A 19,536-nucleotide genomic window follows, 5' to 3' on the forward strand; every position below is an offset into this window, starting at 1 on the left:
CTGTCGCTCTCCTGGCCGAGGTCATCCCACAGGGCAACCAAGGCAGTTTCCATTCCAAAACCAGGCCTGAAGCCCAATTGAAATGGATCTAGATAATCCGTTTCATTCAAGAGTGCCTGGAGCTGTCCTACAACCACCCGCTCAAGCACCTTGCCCAGGAAGGGGATGTTGGCCACTGGCCTATAATTGTTAACATCCTCTGGGTCCAGGTTAGGCTTTTTCAGGAGTGGTCTAATTACCGCCTCTTTTAAAGCGGCTGGCACCACTCCCTCTCTCAAGGAGGAATTTACAACCTCCTGGACCCAGCCGGACATCCCCTCCTTGTTTGATTTAATAAGCCATGAAGGGCAAGGGTCAAGCACACAAGTGGTTGATGGGACTTGGCCAAGCACCTTGTCCGCATCCTCAGGCCTCAGTAACTGAAACTCATCCAATAAAACTGGACCAGATGGTGCTCTGAACACCTCTACCAGTGGAACTGCATTAATCGTGGTGTCCAATTCATGACAACTCTTGAGTGACTTTATCTTCAAAGTGCCTTGCAAACTCATCACAGCGTGCCACTGAGGGTTCCACCGTCTCTCTCCCTGGCCCAGAATGTAACAGGCCGCGAACCACTCGGAAAATCTCCGCTGGATGACACTGAGAAGATGCAATGCTGGTGGAAAAGAACAGTCTCTTTGCCACCCTCACCGCCACAGAATAGGCTTGATAGTGAGCTCTTACCTGTGTTCGGTCAGACTCAGCATGAGTTTTCCTCCCCTGCATTCTAGCCGTCTCCCCTCTTGCTTCAGTGCCCTCAGCTCAGGTGTATACCAAGGAGCTGGCTGGGCTCTGCTCAGAGGGAGAGGGCGCTTGGGCGTGATCATGTCAACTGCCTGAGTAATCTCTGCATTCCACAGAGTGACCTGGGCTTCGACAGGAGCACCAGCCATACTAGCAGGAAAATCCCCCAGAGCCCTCTGGAATCCATTGGAATAATGGAAAAATCCATTAGCCATTTTAATAAGTCCCCCACCCTTGCAGAGGGGGAAGGCTGCCAGGAGTCTAAACCTCAACAGGAAGTGATCTGACCATGACAAAGGGACAGATGTTAATTCCTCCACTTTCAGATCACCATCCTCCTGCCCAGTTGAGAAAACCAGATCAAGCGTGTGTCCTTTTATATGCGTCGGGCCGATGACATGTTGGGACAGCCCCATGGTTGTCATGGCGGCCATGAAGTCCTGAGCCGCCCCGGATACAGTGGCCTCGGCATGGAAGTTGAGATCCCCCAGGACCATCATCCTAGGGGTCCTCAACACCAAGTCCAAGACCACCTCTGTCAGCTCAGGCAGGGAGTCTGATGGGCAGTGGGGTGGGCGGTGCACCAACAGAATCCCTAATCTGTCCCAGGTACCCAACACAAGGTACAAACACTCAAGATCTGCATGTAGAGGATTTCGCAGCCTTACCTTAATGTAATTTGAAGCAGTGCTATTCACTGGATGGATCAGGGCTTAGCATCTTAACCAAGGGATGCAGAGTCCACCGTGATGTATTCTTACACAACCATTTGGGTCTGGCTGTTCTACAGGAATCACAATATATTTCCCCATGTTTTAATTTTGCAGCTCTGGAAATCGGATGATTTTGGGCAGACATGGATAATGATTCATGAACATGTGAAATCATTTTCCTGGTAAGTTGTGAAATTCTTCATGGGCCTCTGAGGAGCCTCTTCTTCCTCCTCACCCAGTCTCACTTCCTTCCCCACCCATTATGAAGCAGTCTACACATTATTCTGAAGGAGGTGGCGAAATCCTGGACTATTTACCCCCCAGACTGAAGGGTGTGTGTGTACATCATATTTTTGAATGTTTTCCCCACATTAAAAGAAAAAGCTCCCTGCATGTAGAAAACTGGAACATCAGGGAGAGGACTACTCTAAGTAGTCCTCTCAGGTGTTCTAGTTTATGCAACATAGTGGTGGGTGGTTGCCTTGCTGCTTGATTTCTTAGTTTCCTAAATGTAGCTGCTAACTGCTAATGGAAACTGAATACTGGGCTAGATGGACCCTTGCTTAGCTTCCGGTAATCTTGTGGTATCTGGTGTTTCCAGATCATGTATGTGGCCTATGGATTAGAAACATAAAATATTACATTGTGGACACTGAAAGTTCTAATAGGCCACTACAGGTTTCTTCCCTTTCAGCCAGTGAGCTCTGCCACAGTGAGAGACTGGTGTCATTGGGCACTGTGAGGTCTGAGTTAAAGGCTGTCTAGTATGGATCTGGTTCAAATCAAGATCTTGGGGCAAGTTGGTTTCCCAGAGAGGCAGGATCAGAGTAGGACCATGAAGAGCTGCTAGTGACATTGATGTCTAGAAGCCAGACAAGCTTGCCTATATGCTGCTCCAACAAGCAGCAGATCTCAGTGGGCCTTAAGTATTGTTATGGCTTTGTTTAGGCTGGCTAAGCCCACTCCCTATGGACTGAGGCCTTCTCCTTAAAGTGGCCTGGTCTGTTTCAGCAGGCTTGGGCTGTGACAACACAGAAGAGGATGCAGCATGGTGGTATCTTCATGGCTGGAGTTCTCAGAATCTGAGGATAGCAACGTGGAGTCATCTGAACACAGTGGGGCTGGTCTCTGGGGCCTTCCTGGGGAATTAGGTCCTAAGGAGGTGGAAACCTTGTGATGCATTTCTGTAGCTGAGCCCACTTCCTCTTCCCTTAGCTCAAGGGCCTCATCCTCTGAGGATGAGGGGTGGGGGGACTGAACCATGACAAGGCTGCCCCAGACTACCTATGTATTTCCCCTAAGGTAGTGTAATGAAGATGGGCTGTGGATTTAGGACAGATGAAAGACAGTCTTTCTTCACACGGTTGTCTCAAGAGATGGACATAGTAGCTTAAATGACTTCAAAAGGAGTTGATGAATTCATGGAGGAAGGGAGGTCTGTCAGTGAGGGATGCAGCTAGCAGGCAAAGGGAACATCAGGGCCTACTCCAAATGGAGTACCCCCATCCCCACAGGGCTAACTGATATCAGCTGCCCTGTGGGAAAGGAGAGAAAGAGCGAGGGAGACAGGAACAGGCAAAGGGAACTTCAGGGCCTGCTCTAGTTGGGCTCCCTCACCACCCCTACTGTGATGGTCTATGTATTTCCCCCCCTCTTCCTTTTCCATTCCTTTTTCCTTGTGTGTCGTGTTTTTTTTAGATTGTAAGTAAGCCTGTAGGCAGGAAGTGTCTTTTTTACTGACTGATTGTAAGCCTTTTTTAGCTGAGGAGCAGGATAAAGATACTTTAAATAAATAAAAATAATAAATATTGGCCATGATAGTTAAGTGGAACCTCAATGTTTAGGGGTGGTCTACCCCTGTCCACCACATGCTGGTGGGGTAACAGTGGGGAATGGCTGTTGTCAACATGTCTTGGTTTTGGGCCCCTTGGAGGTCATCTGGCTAGTCACTGTGAAATAAGTTGCCGGACTAGGTAGACCTTTGGTCTTCTTCAGGGCTCTTCTAAATGTTCCTATATAATCCACCTACAAGCCATTTGTGAGCAGGGAAGCTCTGTTCAAATGTCACTTCGGCCTTGAATTCATGGGGTGACCTTGGGCATTGTTCCATAGCATCACCTGTAATATTCGTTTTGTTTAAGTATTTTTATCTCTCTCTTCAGCCAGAAGGTCTTCCTGGAGCATCTTACATGCAGTCAGCAAAACAAGACAGTCCCTGTCTGCAGGTTTATAATCTAAAAAGACATGATACACAAAGAAAAGAGGGTGAGGAGGGAAGAGGAGAAAATTAAGTAGTCTTTCAGTAGGGCTGGTGTAATGGCCCCACTTCCCCTCTCATATGGGGGTAATAATAGTGGTCTGCCTTACAAGGTTGTTGTTAATGATGACTTAGTTAATGGATGTCAAGTGCCCTGAGCTTTTAGGATATGAACTTTTGTTATCTTTTCTTTTTCTTCTGATAAGGGGAATTGAACCATATGACAAGCCAAATGCAGTTTACATAGAGCGGCATGAACCCACGCGTTCCTCCACTGTCCTTCGCAGCACCGATTTCTTTCAAACCAGGGAAAATAAAGAGATTCTTCTGGAGGAGGTTGAGGACTTCCAACTCAGGGACAAGTATCTGTTTGCGACAAAGTCTGTGGTAAGGACCCAGCTGTGGAGCCATCGCCTGTAAAAACAACCTTTTAATGAGCTCAAACCACATATATCAAGGTGGCGGGGAGCCCCCCCCCCCCCCCGCCAGCTTTGAGAGAAGAGATTTCAAACTTGGAGCATCCAGCACCATACCAAATGATGCTTTGCAAGGGTCACTCTGTTTTAGCGAAGGAAGAATAGGAGGAAATATGCTGGAGCTTCAAAGGAAAGTACCTGCCAGGAATGAATCTGAGCATGTGGAGATGTCTGGCAGCTCAGATTCAGAATGGGAACAGCCAGACCAGTGCGGGGCAATCTCCCCAGTGAGTCCAGGTACAGCTTTTCTTCCCAAGACCTTGACACACAGATGGCACAGGCTGAATGGTTCCCCCAGTCCTGCACCATGAGAATGCAAGTTGAGGAGGAGGAGGGCGTGACTCGAGAGACACGAGAGTTCATTGCAGAGCGAAGCCGGAAAAGTTAGGGGCAGCGCTGAGACGCTGTGCCCGGTTGGGCACACGTGATAGCCAACGTAGGAGGTAGCTGCCCTAAGGGAGGGGCATCCCTGTGAAGCTAGTCTGGCTGTGAAGTTCTTACCCAGAGTGCTGGCAACTTTCCTAACTTCCACTTCATGTCCTCTATTGGTATTCATAGTTGTGTGGATTAGCTGGTTTATTGCAGTCTGAGAGTTTCCTAGAATTTGCATTTGTTATGAAGCTCATCGGTAACCAATAAAGTAGTGTTAGCCTGGAGCTCTGTTTGCTGCAGTGTGTTGATTGCGAAGGAAGAGGATGGAGGAAAGTGACAGCACCAGGGTCTCTTTTGACTTGTGGTTGTAATCCACAGTTGTTATTTCTTCATTGGGGTCTTGCAGGCAGCCTGATGCTCAGGGTTGACATCATAGAATCATAGACTAGTAGGGTTGGAAGGGGCCTACAAGGCCATCGAGTCCAACCTCCTGCTGAATGCAGGAATCCAAGTCAGAGAGCATCCCTGACAGATGGCTGTCCAGTCTCATCTTGAAGGCCTCCAGTGTGGGAGAGCCCACCACCTCCCCAGGTAATTGGTTCCATTGTCATATTGCTCTTACAGTCAGGAAGTTTTTCCTGATGTTCAGCCGGAATCTGGCTTCCTGTCACTTGAGCCCATTATTCCGTGTCCTGCACGCTGGGATGATCAAGAAGAGATCCTGGCCTTCCTCTCTGTGACAACCTTTCAAGTACTTGAAGAGCGCTGTCATATCTCCCCTCTGTCTTCTCTTCTCAAGGCTAAACATGCCCAGTTCTTTCAGTCTCTCTTCACAGGGCTTTGTTTCCAGTCCCCTGACATAGACCAGCCGTCCTGAACCTGGCACCCTCCAGATGTGTTGGACGGAAACTCACATCATCACTTTTCCAGCACATCTGGAGGGCCCCCGGTTCAGGAAGGCTGAAATAGACAACCACAGGTGTATCAACAGGCAGTTTGGTCCAAATGCAGAATTTATGTGGATGAGATATCCAGCTACTGTTGATGACTGATTTAAACAGGGATGCCAGATGTTTTGCCCTGAGGGTTAAAGGCTCCTCCTCCTCCTGTGGCCCCCCACCCTCCATTCTATAACAAGAAGATACATGTTCTGTAATTGGGTTTTTTTTCTGAGAGAGCCTGACTGAGTTCAAGTCCCAGCCTTAGAACTTGCTAGGTGAGCCACTAACGTACCTCGCAGGACTGTTCGGAGGATAAAAGGAGGGGCATGTACATTGCCCTGAGCCCTTTGCAGGAAGGTTGGTATAAAAATGTGACAAATAGGTAACTGTCTATGATGCAAGAGCATGCAGCAGCCGAGCTGAAGCTGATTTCTCTGTGGGTTTGATTTTAATACTTTAAGCAGATCTAGGTCAATGTGAAATGCTGGAGCAACTGGGAGGGAGGTGTAGATGCCTGTAAGTAATAAGCAAATATAGATGGCAGGAGGAAGGGGGAGGGCGTGTCATGTGAGATGAAGAGTATTTGCAGTACTTCAAGGAAAAGGATGTTGGCTGAGTAGAATAAGGCTTTGAAATTTACCTGCTCCAGAGTCATTGTGGGGAGGAGACGTCATTCAGGGCCTGAGCACATGGTGTCCACACACACAGTTCCAGGTTCAAACCTAGGTATTGTCACTTAAAAAGGATCGTGGACAGCCGGGCTACAGAGCCACCGCCCGTCGAAGTAGACCGAATAGGACTCGCTCGACCAATAGCCCAGTTTGGGATAAAGTGGGTTCATATTTTGGAGAGTGGCTGCGGCTCAGTGCTAGATAGGGATGTATGAGAATTTCGTTTTTGCTCGCAAAACATGAGAGCATGCCTGTTCCAAGCCACAAGCGTGAGCATGTGTCCTCTGAAAACATTCGCAAATTGCCAGACATGTGGCTGCGTTTGATTTGCACAACTTTCCCAGTGCCAATTTCCTAATTTGTGCCAATTTCCCCCTCTAGACTGAAAGCCCCGCTTTAGCCTATGGAGGAAAGTTACACCAATTAGGAAAGTAGTTGCAAATTTGGGGAAAGTTGTGCAAATTTCACATTTGATCGCTGCTCAACGTGTGCAGTTTTCCTGCTTGTGCGGAGCGAGTAGTAAACGCGAACAGGAATTGGGCATGAGGTGAGTGGCGAGACGACCTTTGGAGAAGCCTAGCAATCGTGAACGTCGCGCATTTGCCCATCCGTAGTGCTAGAGCACTTGGCCTGTATGCAGGATGTCCCAGTTCCAGCCCCTGGCATCTCCAGTCGGAAGGATCAAGTAGCGAGCAGGTGATCGGAGAGACCTTTCTCTGCTGCAGGGCCGCTGCCCATCGGAGCAGGCAGAGCTGGGCCTGACTTGGTATGAGGCAGTTTCATAATTCATACAGGATGTGATATTTTCAGAGGGAACCCTCCCCCACAACACTTACTTTAAAGCCAATGAAAATATCCCACAGCAGAATGACAACGTTGTGGCATCTCTTAATTGCTTGGATAGCAACCAGGAAGTGAGTGAGTATTGGTTTAGGCTGCAATCCCAAAACCACGGTTGTGTAAGCCATCCCACTGAAACGAATGGATTTATTTGGGTTGAGGAATTGGGGGTTTGGAGAAGGAAAGAGTTTCCTGGCTGACTCACAAGGGAGAGCGTTGTCATTTTTTTAATCCAGAAAGCTGTGTTGTATGTATACCTGTAAAAATAATTTGGGTAGATGCAGCCCTGCAAAGGTACCGTTCCTTACTTCGTGTGTCTAGATGTGCCTGGATTAGTCACTTGTAGCAATCTAAAAGAGAGAAACTCAAGAGAAACTCAAAACCTAAAATCTAAAAGAGAGAAACTCAAAAAGAGCCAACTCCCTTCCAGTTTACAAGAGCTTTCCTGCCTAGTCACCCGAAGGTGGCTGTTAGCTCGCCATAGGCGAGTGGCACGTTACAAGACATAAATATTTGCAAATTGAAAACACTGTCTTGGAAACTTCTGAGGAAAGAGGCCCTGTGACAGGGATGGGCAACTTCAGGGGGTCCAGGGGCCATTTTCACCGTCCCCTGTTGGGCTGCGCTCTGCGAGGTGCCATGCCCTGGGGGAAAAATCAGCAGCAAACTGCTACAGTGTACTAATAGGACCAAATTTAGTGCATTCTAAATTGAGAACATGTGAAATTTGACCCTTTTTAGCGCTCTGTAGTGCTAAAATGATCAGTCCCCCCCCCCCCCCGCCACTGAATTTGCTGGCATGGTGGAGAGAGCATTGGTGGGTGCCAGGGGCTATGTGCTGCCCACCCTGCTCTATGACCTCTCAAGCCATTTTATTGCATTGCCAAATGTCTGATTCAAGAATTCTTTAAATGTTGAACCAAAATGTACCTCCCTGGAGATCGGTGGAGTATGGAAAGTCGGGTGCCTGTTGCATTGTGAGTTTGTTGATTTGCATAATCCCTTATCATAAAGCCTTCTTGCAGACCCATTACAAATTGGGGAGTAAAGTGATCCTTACTGTTTGGATTTCTCCCCTCCTCCCTTTCCTTTTTCAGCACCTTTTGGGTTCCCAGCAACAGACGTCTGTTCAGCTCTGGGTATCTTTTAACCGCAAACCTATGCAAGCGGCCCAGTTTGTGACGAGGCACCCCATTAAGGTATTGACAAATGTGCATGAAAAGGTGGGAATCTGCAGAGAAGGTTTGAGGAAATACAAGGTCTATCAGTGGCTTTTTAGAATATACAAATGTGTCCTGCAACAAAATCTTACCGTGTGAAGTGCTCCTATTCAGAATTCTAGCCAGCCATTCTCTCTTCCAGGATACTCCATTCTGTTCCTCCTCCGCCCTCCTCCGTTTCCCATTCCTCCCAGTCCCCCAACAATGAGTCAGCTTTCCATACAGACTGAGCATGCAGTGTCCTCATTGAGCTGTTTTGGGGAGTTCCCCTCCACCAAGATCTTATTGTACTTCTGCAAACTTTGGGGTTCTTTAAAATATATTTTCTGTTAGGGAAAAAAAAAACCCATAGTTTTTGTTGTTATTTATAATCGTTGCAAAAGCCCTGAAAGGCAACATTATTACACCCATTTTACAGATGGGAGAAGCTGAGGCTGAGAGAGAATGGCTCACCTAAAGCTCCCTTGAGAATTCATGGCAGAGGTGTGCGATTTGAACCTGGGATTTCCTGGTTCACAACTCACACTCTTAAGCTGCTGCGACAGCTCTCGAGTGCTTTCGAGTGTAATAAAAGAAAAAGCATTTTCTCAAACTTTGTCTTGAAGGAATACTATATAGCGGACACATCTGAAGACCAGGTGTTTGTGTGTGTCAGTCACAGCAACAACAGCACCAACCTCTACATCTCAGAAGCAGAAGGCCTACGGTTTTCACTGACTTTGGAGAATGTCCTGTACTACAGCCCTGGAGGAGTGGGGAGTGATACCTTGGTCAGGTGAGGCGGCTGGTGTGGTCCAATTAAGAGGGAGATCGCCATGGGTCCTGTCCTCCGCTGGGAAGGGTGGAAATGCCCCGAGGCTCTCTTTGTAGTTCACATGTTATCAAAGAGGCTGAGACAGGAACAAATTATTCCTGTTTGAACAGCAGTGGCCTGGAACCAAGTGGTGCCAGCCAGCCAGCCAGCCAGCCAGCCAGCCAGCCAGCCAGCCAAGGAACCATTTTAATGCAGCTTTGCTTTCCTCCTCACTGGTGAAAGGAAGTTTGGGATAGGCTTTATAGAATGTAATATTTTAGAGTTAAGCCCCCTCCCTGCCCATTTTCATAGTACTTTTTATTTATTTATTTATTTATTTATTTATTATTAAATTTATTAATCGCCCATCTGGCTGGTCATCCAGCCACTCTGGGCGATGTACAACATACCATAAAACAATTTAAAACAATAAAATTCTACCATAAAAAATTTTTTAAAATACCCTAACCCACCCCAAATGCCTGCCTGAACAACCACGTTTTTAATGCACGACGGAAGCTCATTAAAGAGGGGGCATGACGGAGTTCCCTAGGGAGGGAGTTCCACAGAGTGGGGGCCACCACAGAAAAGGCCCTCTCCCTCGTCCCCACCAGTCTAGCTGTCCTGGCTGATGGGACAGAGAGAAGGCCATCCGAGGCTGATCTTGTTAAGCGGCCTGTCTGGTGTTGCTGGAGGCGCTCCTTAAGATAGGCTGGGCCGGAACCATATAGTTCTGGCCCAGAATTCACAATTCTGGAATACTAGAATTCACAATTGTGTAAAAAGGGATTTAGACCAATCTTGGCCAATCTAGAGGCTTCACGGGCCTGGTTCTCGCATAACGGTAACCAATAGCATAGGTTGTTGAATTCTGGGTTATCTTTCTTGTTTTGCAAACCAAGCTGTGCTAACAAATCATGGTTTGTTAATCACGAACAACCAAGAAAAACCCATGGGTTTTAGTTGGCTTGTGAACTCAGGGTTATTTAAGCCATGGGTTGATGTTCTCTGTGAACCCAGAACCATGGGTTGTTCATGGGTTGTTTTGCCAGGCTATATAGGCAGTGGGCAAGAGTAGTTAAAAAAAAAAACCCCTAGCCATTCTACATGCCAGTACTACAGCACTACAAAGGCATTTGGGATACAGGGAGGGAGCGGGCAAAGGAGGAAGGAAACAAACAACCCAGGGATTGAGAAAACAAACCACAGTTTGTTTGATTGTCTGCCAAACAAATGCTGCATAGGGGAACAAACCATGCATTTGTGTTATGAACCAGGCCAGTCTATCAATGGCAGTTAGCCATGAGACTAAACAGCAGTGTTATAACTATTGTGCTCCCAGTTTGAGCTTGGAGACTCCTTCCATAGGGAAATGGATAAAGGCACAAAAAGAAATGCCTCTGGTTAATTTTGTTAATTTTGTTTGGATATTTTGGGCATTTTCACAGTGCAGAAAGCTCCCTCTTGGTGTCAAGGGCTCCTTGGAGGGCTCTCTCAGTCTAATCCAGTAGCCAAGTCCAGACACAGACAAAGGGATTCTTTTCAAAGCTTTATTCTTCTTTTACAACTTAATAACTCTACAGGTAGCAACTAGATCTGAGCAGCAGCATCCCTATGCCCTAAGTTGGAACAGTTGGTCCCCGTTTGAAAGGCAATTACTGGCAGACCCCTGAATATAAGGACTAGGGAGAATCCCTCCCCTTTTCCCTTGGATCCTCTGGGCGCAACCGTTCTTTGAGTGCCAACCAGGCGCTACGCCTCCTTTCCGCGCTCTCCATTTGGCGCCGCTCTCTGCGTCTGCGCCACGCATCCAACCAGTCTGCTATCGGTGCTGGGTCGCTCCCTGGACTGCTTTCTAATCTAGGAATGTTGGTGGGAGGAATCTCTGTCAGCTGCGGGCCCTGGGAAAAAGGGGCGTGCTCCTCTCCCAGGAGCGACTGCTCTTCCTCCGAATCAGAACTACTCTGGGATTCTATGGGCTCAGTGTCCACCCTGACACTTGGACTGTATACCCTTTGGTTTCCATTCTCATTATCTGGCCACCATTAGGCATTCCACCTAATTGAGCTGCATGGGTCAATGGTTTTTTCTTTCTTCTTGGGCAGATATTTTGCGAATGAGCCCTTTGCAGACTTCCACCGAGTCGAGGGGGTGCCTGGAGTCTATATCGCCACCTTGATCAACGGCTCATTTAGCGAGGAGAACATGCGGTCTGTCATCACCTTCGACAAAGGTGGGACTTGGGAATTTCTCCAGCCGCCAGAGTCTACTCGCTATGGCGAAAAGATAAAATGTGAGGTAATGATGCTGAAATATAAAGAAAATCTGCCTGCCTATTTAAGGGCTTTCGGACTGGTCATTCATATTCTTGTCCCTGGGTTAGGGTCAGCTGAAGCTGTAACAATATGTGGTGTATGTTGGATCAGTATGGGACTCTTAGGGGCATGTAACCCTTCATTCTAGGGCCTTTCTTTGCTCCCCCCACCCCCACTGTGCAGTGGAAGTCTGTGTACTGAATGACTGTGGGATCCATTTGCTGCTCCCGTAGTAAAGATTTCATGCTCTGGATTCAAGGCGGAGAGCCTTCTCAGTCTGTTGTAGCAAGCACAACTATGAACTCTATTTTTTTTTTTCTCCTTAAAGACTTACAAGTCCATTGTGGCATAAAGGTTTGTGGGCCAGAGGCCAATTTGTCAGCTGCACGAAATGACTTGGTTGGGTATCTATGTTAGGGGCAATACAGGTTGAACAGCTAATGTTCATAAGAACTGGCCATTGTGCACAGTTACCACACCTCAAGGAAAGCGTGCACATAATCTGCCCGTGAAGAGGGAAACATGCACATCACCCAGTCAATATACTGTCCAACAGGCCTTGGGGAGTGTGCATATTGCCGCCTCCCCTGTGTACTATTACTAACTTTTTGCAAAGCTTAATAGCAGCACCTGGGGCGATTTCCATCAGGATTTTGGGGAGGAGAGAAGGGTTAAACCTCCCTGCCCCTGCGTGATCCCCACCCGTTGATTAGCAGGGAATAGCGGGTAAAAGGAGGCTGCAGCCACACTCCATTCCCTCTGCTGCTCAGCTGATCAGGAGTGGAAGGGCAGGATTGCCGTGGTCTGCATAAAATTAGACAGAAGGTTGTATGTGTGAGTTGACCATCTCTGAATTAGAGGTAGAAACCAAGGGCATGCTTCTTGGAGTGTATGCATATTGACCAGAGAATGAACATATTGCCTATAGAATGTATGAAATGCAGATGAAGTAAGCCCATTCACAAGGCCTGTTGGAAATTATGCATATTGACCGGGAAATGTGCACAGTTCCTTCTTTATGGACCAATTATGTGTGCGTTCTCCATGAGGTACCGTGAATGTGCACAGTGGCCAGTTGTTATGCACTTTACCAGTTCAACTCACAGGTCAACTAACATATATACACATGGGAAGAAGCATTTTACACACCTGACCCCAAAAGTCCAAGGAAACATTTACTTGTGCCATCTGGAGCTCTGCAAAACTTGGCCTATGTACTTGTCTATATCATCGACCTAGGACCAGTTTAAGAGATTACCATGCATTTTAATTCAGTTCACTGCTGGTTTTGTAGTTGTATTTTAGGATTTTTTAATAATGGTATTAAAACTAGATTTTACCCTGACTGCTTTGATCTGCTGCTGCGCTATCTTAGTCGTTTTTGTCTCTCCGTGATGTTATTATTGATTGTCCATGTTTATTTTTATCTTTTATTTGTAAGGTACCTAAAAACCTTTTTGAGAGGCATTGATATATATTAAACAAACAGACAATGGCCCCAAATAGCTGTGCCACAAAATTTGTTAATCTTTAAGGTAGATTTTCCCAACCTGGTGCTTTCTAGATACTTTGGACTACAACTCCCAGCATTTCTGACTGTTGTCCATGATGGCTGGAGTTGATGGGAGCTGGAACCCCAAACATCTGGAGGGCACCAGGTTGGGAAAGGCTGCTTTAGGGTGCCTTAGGACTCTTGTTTGTGTTCTGTTTTTACCTCCCATGTTTGGAAGGGTTATGAACAGCAACTGAATCGTGTTAGCCGTGCAGCTTTTCTGTGTGAAACTGAAAGTGTGCACATAAATGTATAGGAGGGGGAGTTAACCGCAGCCCTCTGCTGCATTCCTTTGGATTGAGGGCCCCCAGTACCTCATAGGGATGTTGGAGAAATCCACAACAGATTCAAATGTGTGTGGATTTCTATTAAATCAGCCTGTGGATTCTGCAGCGGAACACCGTTTTCCAAGTTGCATAGTTTCCCCAGACTTGTGGACTGGTTTGTTTGTTTGTTTAACTTGGGGGGGGGGAGAATTTGTGCAAATTTATGTTTGTGCTAATGTGCACTAGCACAAGCGCACACTTGCATTAATGCGCACTTGCGCTAATGCACACTTGCGCTAATGCGCACTTATACAAGTAGAAATAATTTCTCTATAAAAAAAAAGTTAGTTCTGTCAGTGAGCCAACGACAGAATGAAAGACACCTGACAATCCCCGAAACAGACAGAATGGATTTAACAAAACCTGTACATCCCATGTACTGCACGTGAGTTCATTGCCTGTTCCCAGGAGGGGCAAATGCAGTTTTGTCTGTGGGGCAACGCATGTGACACCTGTATGGTTCAACTCTCCTAGCTTTCTCAGGGCTGCTCTCTTCACCTGGCTCAGCGGCTGAGCCAGCTCCTCAACTTCCAGCTGCGCAGAATGCCCATCCTGTCCAAAGAATCTGCTCCAGGACTGATCATCGCAACAGGTATAATTTCTGTCTTTGCTTTGCATTAGAGCTCTCATGCCTCCCCAGCTCTGCCCAAAATCAGGGTAGTTAGAAGCATGTTAATTGTAAAACCTCAATTAAAACAATCAAGCCCTAATCTTACCCTCTCCCTGGCCACCGAAAGCTGCTTTGAATCAGGTTTTGGTGAATCTCCAGGAAAGTCTCCATAGATGACCACAGACTTTGTCCTTTGCATTCTTCCTGGTTTGGCATAGAGATGAGGTGCTTGAAAAAACATTCCTGGTCCATTTTAAAGATACGGTCGTGGGATGAGGGAGAGGGAGAGGCAGTCTCTCAGGTATGCTGGGCCCAAGCCGTTTAGAGCAGTGGTGTTGTCTGGCCTGCTGGGTCACCCAGATGGCCCCTCTCCCTTCCTCTGGCTCCACCCCCTTTCCCCCAACCACCAATCAATGGGTGGTTTCCTGGCGTTTGCACGTCCCCCCCCTCCCCTCCCCTCCCCTCCCCATTCTAAAAGACAGCCAGTGTGATGTAGTAGTTAGAGTGTTGGACTGGGACTGGGGGAGATCTGGGTTCAAATCCACACTCCGCCATGAAGCTCACTGGGTGACTTTGGGCCAGTCACTGACTCTCAGTCTAACCTACCTCACAGGGTTGTTGTGAGCATAAACTGGAGAGGAGGAAGATTATGTATGCCACCTTGGACTCCTTGGAGGAAAGGCAGGATGCAGAAGTATGAATAAATAAGGTTGAAATGCCCCCCCTAAGGCTCAATTTCAGGCAGTGAGAGCTTTAAGCTAAAATATGCTAGTATTTTTTAGCCCCACCTCTTTTGCCTTCAGCCATGGCCACCACTGGAATGTGGCCCCTGACAGCATCTCTGAAATTACATTCAGCTCTCCAGCTGAAATAGGTTCAACATCCCTGACTTTGAGCTTCATTGGTCATCACCAACACTTTGAATTGAGCTCAGAAGGCAACGGGAAGCAATGCAGACATGGGAGTGCTGGTGCAATGTGCTCCCGGCGACCCATCCCAGTCAGAACTTGTACATATGCAAGGTTTGGAAAGCTGCAAATGAAAAAAAAAAAGTTACATGTTTTTTCTTAATCGTAACCTGGCTTTAGAATTTGCATATGCATAGATTTCAGGTTTGTTTTTTTTAAAGGAGCTGGTTCTAGTAAACCAATCAGACTCGTAAAATATTGCTCTATTCTGTAGTTATCATTACCTCATTGAGGAAGTGCAAACTGAAACAAAAACAAAGAAACCCTGAAGATCTGCGTGTTTTTTTTCTGCAGGTTCTGTGGGCAAGAACATGGCGAGCAAAATGAATGTGTACATTTCAAGCAGCGCTGGGGTCAGATGGCAAGAGGTAAGGTTTGTGGCTTTCTGCAAGTATTTGCTCAGGCTCTTTGCCTGATCGTGGTGCAGTGCAGAAGGCGGCCCATGAGAAAACCAGGTGCACTGTGGGCAACGCTGCACCAACCTTGTGCTGCCCATTCTCATCCTGTGCGACCACAGTGAAAAACACTGAGGAGTTAACCTGTGTTCACATCTGGGTCTGCATCTGGCTTGTGGGCCATGCGTTGCCTCTTTCTGGTATAGTAGACACAACGGCCTGGTTTGCACATGACAACCCAGAGTATGGGCTGAGTGTGGGTTGTGTATGGGTTGTCGTTGAATTGTGGGTTGTCGCTAACATGCCATTCCTGCACTATGGTTTAACTATGGATTGTTAACTACAAAAAATCCAGGAAGAGAACCCATGGTTTGTTGCTGGGTTGTGAACTCTAGGTTGTTTGTGGTTAACAACCCATAGTTAAACCATAGTGCAGGGTTTGCATATAACAACAACTCATGATTCAACAACAACCCATGATTCAATGACAACACATACTCATCCCATTCTCTGGGTTGTCGTTACATGCAAACCGTCAACCACTGTTATTGGGGCTAGGATTAAGCCAAAATCCTTCCATTCCCATTTTACCACCCTATTTGTGTTGAAATACTGCCTTGGGTTCCTTAAAGAGGAAAAAAGTGGGACATAAATGTAATAAATACATAAAGTAGTTTGGCAATATTTCAGGATGAAATGGGAGGGTGGGCTTCCTGGTGCAGCTGTTCACAGATCATTTTGGAGGGGGACGTGGACTCCAGAAGAAAGCTCTCCTCTTAATCGCTGCCACCAATCAGCCCCCGTTGAGCTCTTGACACACTTTGGTGGCCGTGGCAGAAGTGCAGCAGCAGCCAAAGCAGTGAAGACAGGTGAGTGGTTTTGCACCTCCTTTCATCTCCCCCCATTTCAAGCAGTGAAGAAATGTGAGCGGTTTTGCACCTCCTGTCATCCCTCCCCCACAATTTTAAGTGGAAAGATCTCAGATGAGAATTTTTAGCTCCATCTTACTGCATTAATTTTTACTGGGGCGGTGTGGGGGAGAGGAGGTAGCACAGTGCCTTGAAATCACTCATTGGCGAAGCCTTTTAGGTTTGATCATGACAGAGCTGGAAAAGGTTTCTGATAACATGGAGTAGCTGGATTTCGGAACTCCTCTCAGTTAGTGGTCTGACTGCCAAATTTAATTTAAGCCAGGCTTAGATCCCACAATCCACCGGTTGACTTTGGAAACATGTCAAGAAGTACATAAGAGTTTCCTTGAGCCTATGCAGAGTACCGGCCCTCCCTGGTCCCTGAAGTGTAGCTGCAATCAACTTGCACACCTCTTGGATGAGGAGGAAGGCAGCTGGGTTTAGAGTAGGGATGTATAAGAAATTCAGTTGAGTTCTGTTTTGATCAGGATTTACTCAGTCTGCATCTCCCAGGCGGAACATGGTCAATCTGGGATCGAAGTCTGTACGTTTCAAGCTTTCAATGCGATTCATGGACCCCAAAAATGCATTCAACAGCATGTTACATTTGAAAAAGTGCAAAAAATTCTTGAATCAATGGGAGAAGAATCCGTATATTTCAAAGATATGCACAGTTGATGTGTACATTTGGAAAAATATGCATGAAAATGCGCATACATTTTTATGTGAAAAGAAAAAAAAAAAGCTCGCAATCTGATATGGCCTCGCGTCAGAACGAACTTTGAGATGGAATTCGGAGAAATTCAGAGGGCTCCACTTTGTTGATTCGCACGTCCCTAGTTTTGAGTTCATGACTTCCATGCAGGTTTGCATCCCTGATCCTCTCAGTTTAGAAATTAAGCACAGCTCCTTTCAATTTAATGGTGAGAATGCTGTGCCTGTCTTTCGGAAGGGGGTTCTCTGCATAATCACTGCCTTTGAACAAGAGGGCAAGTTGGTTTACTTGTATGTATAAGTATCATATGTTATATTTGGCTATTGGCCCTTAAAAACATAGCCAAAGTGCAGTGGGATCCTCCTCTTTTTTTTCTTTATTTTGGGCGGGGAGGGGATGTCTGTGAGCAGCTGAGGAGTTTGGCCATCTTCCATCCAAGCAGGGCTTGGCCCCAATTTTACGAGTGCTTCTGGCTGATTGGGTGGTCTAGCCTGCAGTGGGGTTTGCGGTGGGCCTCTCCAGACTGTTATTAGTCTGGGCTGCGTTCTTACATCTGCAAAGTGTTTAAATGCTGTGAACAGAGCCACCTCCCTTTCCTCCCTGGGAGTGGTGTGGGTTTGGTTTGGCCAGCACTAAGGCCAGTGTGAGGGCAACAGCGGCAGGCGGAGAGTTTTGCAGAATGTATCATATATATTAAAATGCTTGGGAGTGACAGATGTATTAAGTAAAGGTGCTTCCAGATGTCCCAGAAAGCTGAAACTTAGCCCAAGTCACCTTAATCACTAGAAAATCCGGTCCTTCATACATCTACTAGTCCAAACTAGGGGCACAGAGGGCCAACTTGTAATAGAGGAATGACTCTAGCACAGAGCAAGCAAGCAAAAAAAAAAAAAAAAAACAGGCGAGAAGGAGGGAAAGGCCACAGTCCCATCATCCCCACAGACCACTTGAATCGCCTTGAGAAATTTCCAGTAGCGACCAGGAATGTGGATATACATTTCTAAAATGCAACGTGAATATACTAGTCTCTGTGTGCATGTTGGGCGTATGTGTGTGTGTGTCTATTTCTGTATCCATCAATATGATAGCTTCTTTTGTTACACAAACACATTCATCTGAAATATACAAAGAGGGTTAATGTGACATGAAAAATAAGAACCATTTAGGCCCTGTTCAGGGTGTAGTGGTTCCAGGACTTGCAGGGATGCCATGCCATCACTTTTTTATTAGCCAGGGATGCTGATGTCATCTGCCCCCTGCTCTAGAATCCCCTGTTCCTTCTGAGCTTAGCTGCAATTCTCACAGTAGCTGCGGGGAAATTAATTTTCCTAGCAACAATATAGTGTACCCTGTTGTAATGTAAGTATTTGGGGGTGGGTTCCTCTTGGATGAGCAGTGAAGGTCCATTAGCTTTGCAAAAGACCTTCACTTTGCAAAAGACCTCTTCTTCTGGTGGAGAAGAAAACTCCTAGCACTGGTTTGTTGGTACAGATCAATACAGCTGCCTGCAATTTTTGGACTCTCCTTGAGGGCATGGCTGTGGAGATGGTCGTGATGAGCTCCTGCGCTTCAACATTGACCATCACACCACTGGACTTAAAGCCCGAACAGGGTGTGCCAATGCATGGGTAGGGACATGGGGCCGCACTAGCTACATCCCGGTGTGCAGTGACCTCTCAGTACCCCCAGCCTTGCCGCATTGAGCGGTAAGGGCTGCAGGGACATTCTGGATATGAGTAGAACTCTTTGTGTGATCAGGGACCCTAATAAAGCAAGGTCAGAACTGAGGGGGCAGACCCAGTGTGCACTGAGACAAGCACATGTAGCCCCATGCCCCTGCACACACACTGGCATACAGTGTTTGGGGTAACATCTGAACAGGGCTTCATTTTTAATTTGAATGGTGTAGGGGCTGGAAATGCAGCTTTTCAATCTGAATTACCTGGCAGTTACTTATTTACTGTGTGAACCAATGTGCTTTAAACATTTTGCATTTTTGGCATCCAGTTGCTCTTCGTTTGCCCGGCCCATCTCTGTGTCATAGATGCTCGTAGGAATGTCCGTCGCTGGGAAATCCGGTTCTTTTTTCGCTCGATGGAGTTCTGTGATGTGTACGATTTGCTTCGCATCTTTGAGCCATGCTGCGGGCTGTCCCCTGAACTCCGGGAACTTCTTTGTACATTTGGGGGCGGGGGGGGGGGGGCATCCACAACTTGCACAAATTTCTGAGGAATTTGTGCAAATTATGGACAATTTGCAGAAATTGCTCAGAAATTTGCACAATTTGCAGAACCTCCCCCCCCCCCCGGTGCAAAATTCCTGGAAAATCTGTGAACTGGCCTGGCTTGCTGAAGATTGAGTTGGGCGCTGCAGCAGGAACTGAAACAAATTATGGGGAGCCAAGTGTAGGAAAACCTGTTGAACTCCACCCTCCAGTGGATTTCTCCGACTCCCTAGATGCGGCCTCTTCTGTGCTCCTGTGGGTGTTTCTAAGCACCCAGTTGAACTAGCATGAAATGGGTTGGTGGGATGTCATAATGCAGGCCCAAGAAAAGCAGAAACCTATTTCATAGTATCTCTCTTGCATCGGTATCCTTTGTACGTAGAGGAGGAACATTAAGAGGCTGTTGCGAACATGCTGCTGGTCCTTGGTGGGAAGACACCGCTTCCTCTGA

The 19,536-nt window shown here is 47.0% G+C and overlaps 1 protein-coding gene across 1 annotated transcript in view; it reads left to right on the forward strand.

Annotated features, from left to right (window-relative positions):
• Positions 1 to 19,536, forward strand: part of SORL1 (sortilin related receptor 1) — a 126,047-nt gene that overhangs the window by 38,095 nt on the left and 68,416 nt on the right. Inside the window, 7 exon segments of the mRNA XM_084803601.1 lie at positions 1,614 to 1,681; positions 3,963 to 4,143; positions 8,154 to 8,255; positions 8,882 to 9,051; positions 11,175 to 11,367; positions 13,737 to 13,854; positions 15,135 to 15,208. Of these exon segments, the coding sequence (XP_084659727.1) occupies positions 1,614 to 1,681; positions 3,963 to 4,143; positions 8,154 to 8,255; positions 8,882 to 9,051; positions 11,175 to 11,367; positions 13,737 to 13,854; positions 15,135 to 15,208 (906 nt within the window).

Source organism: Heloderma suspectum, chromosome 6 (genome assembly GCF_057233095.1).
Source record: "Heloderma suspectum isolate Gila_16-S chromosome 6, 16-S_ref, whole genome shotgun sequence".
Taxonomy (NCBI): domain Eukaryota; kingdom Metazoa; phylum Chordata; class Lepidosauria; order Squamata; family Helodermatidae; genus Heloderma; species Heloderma suspectum.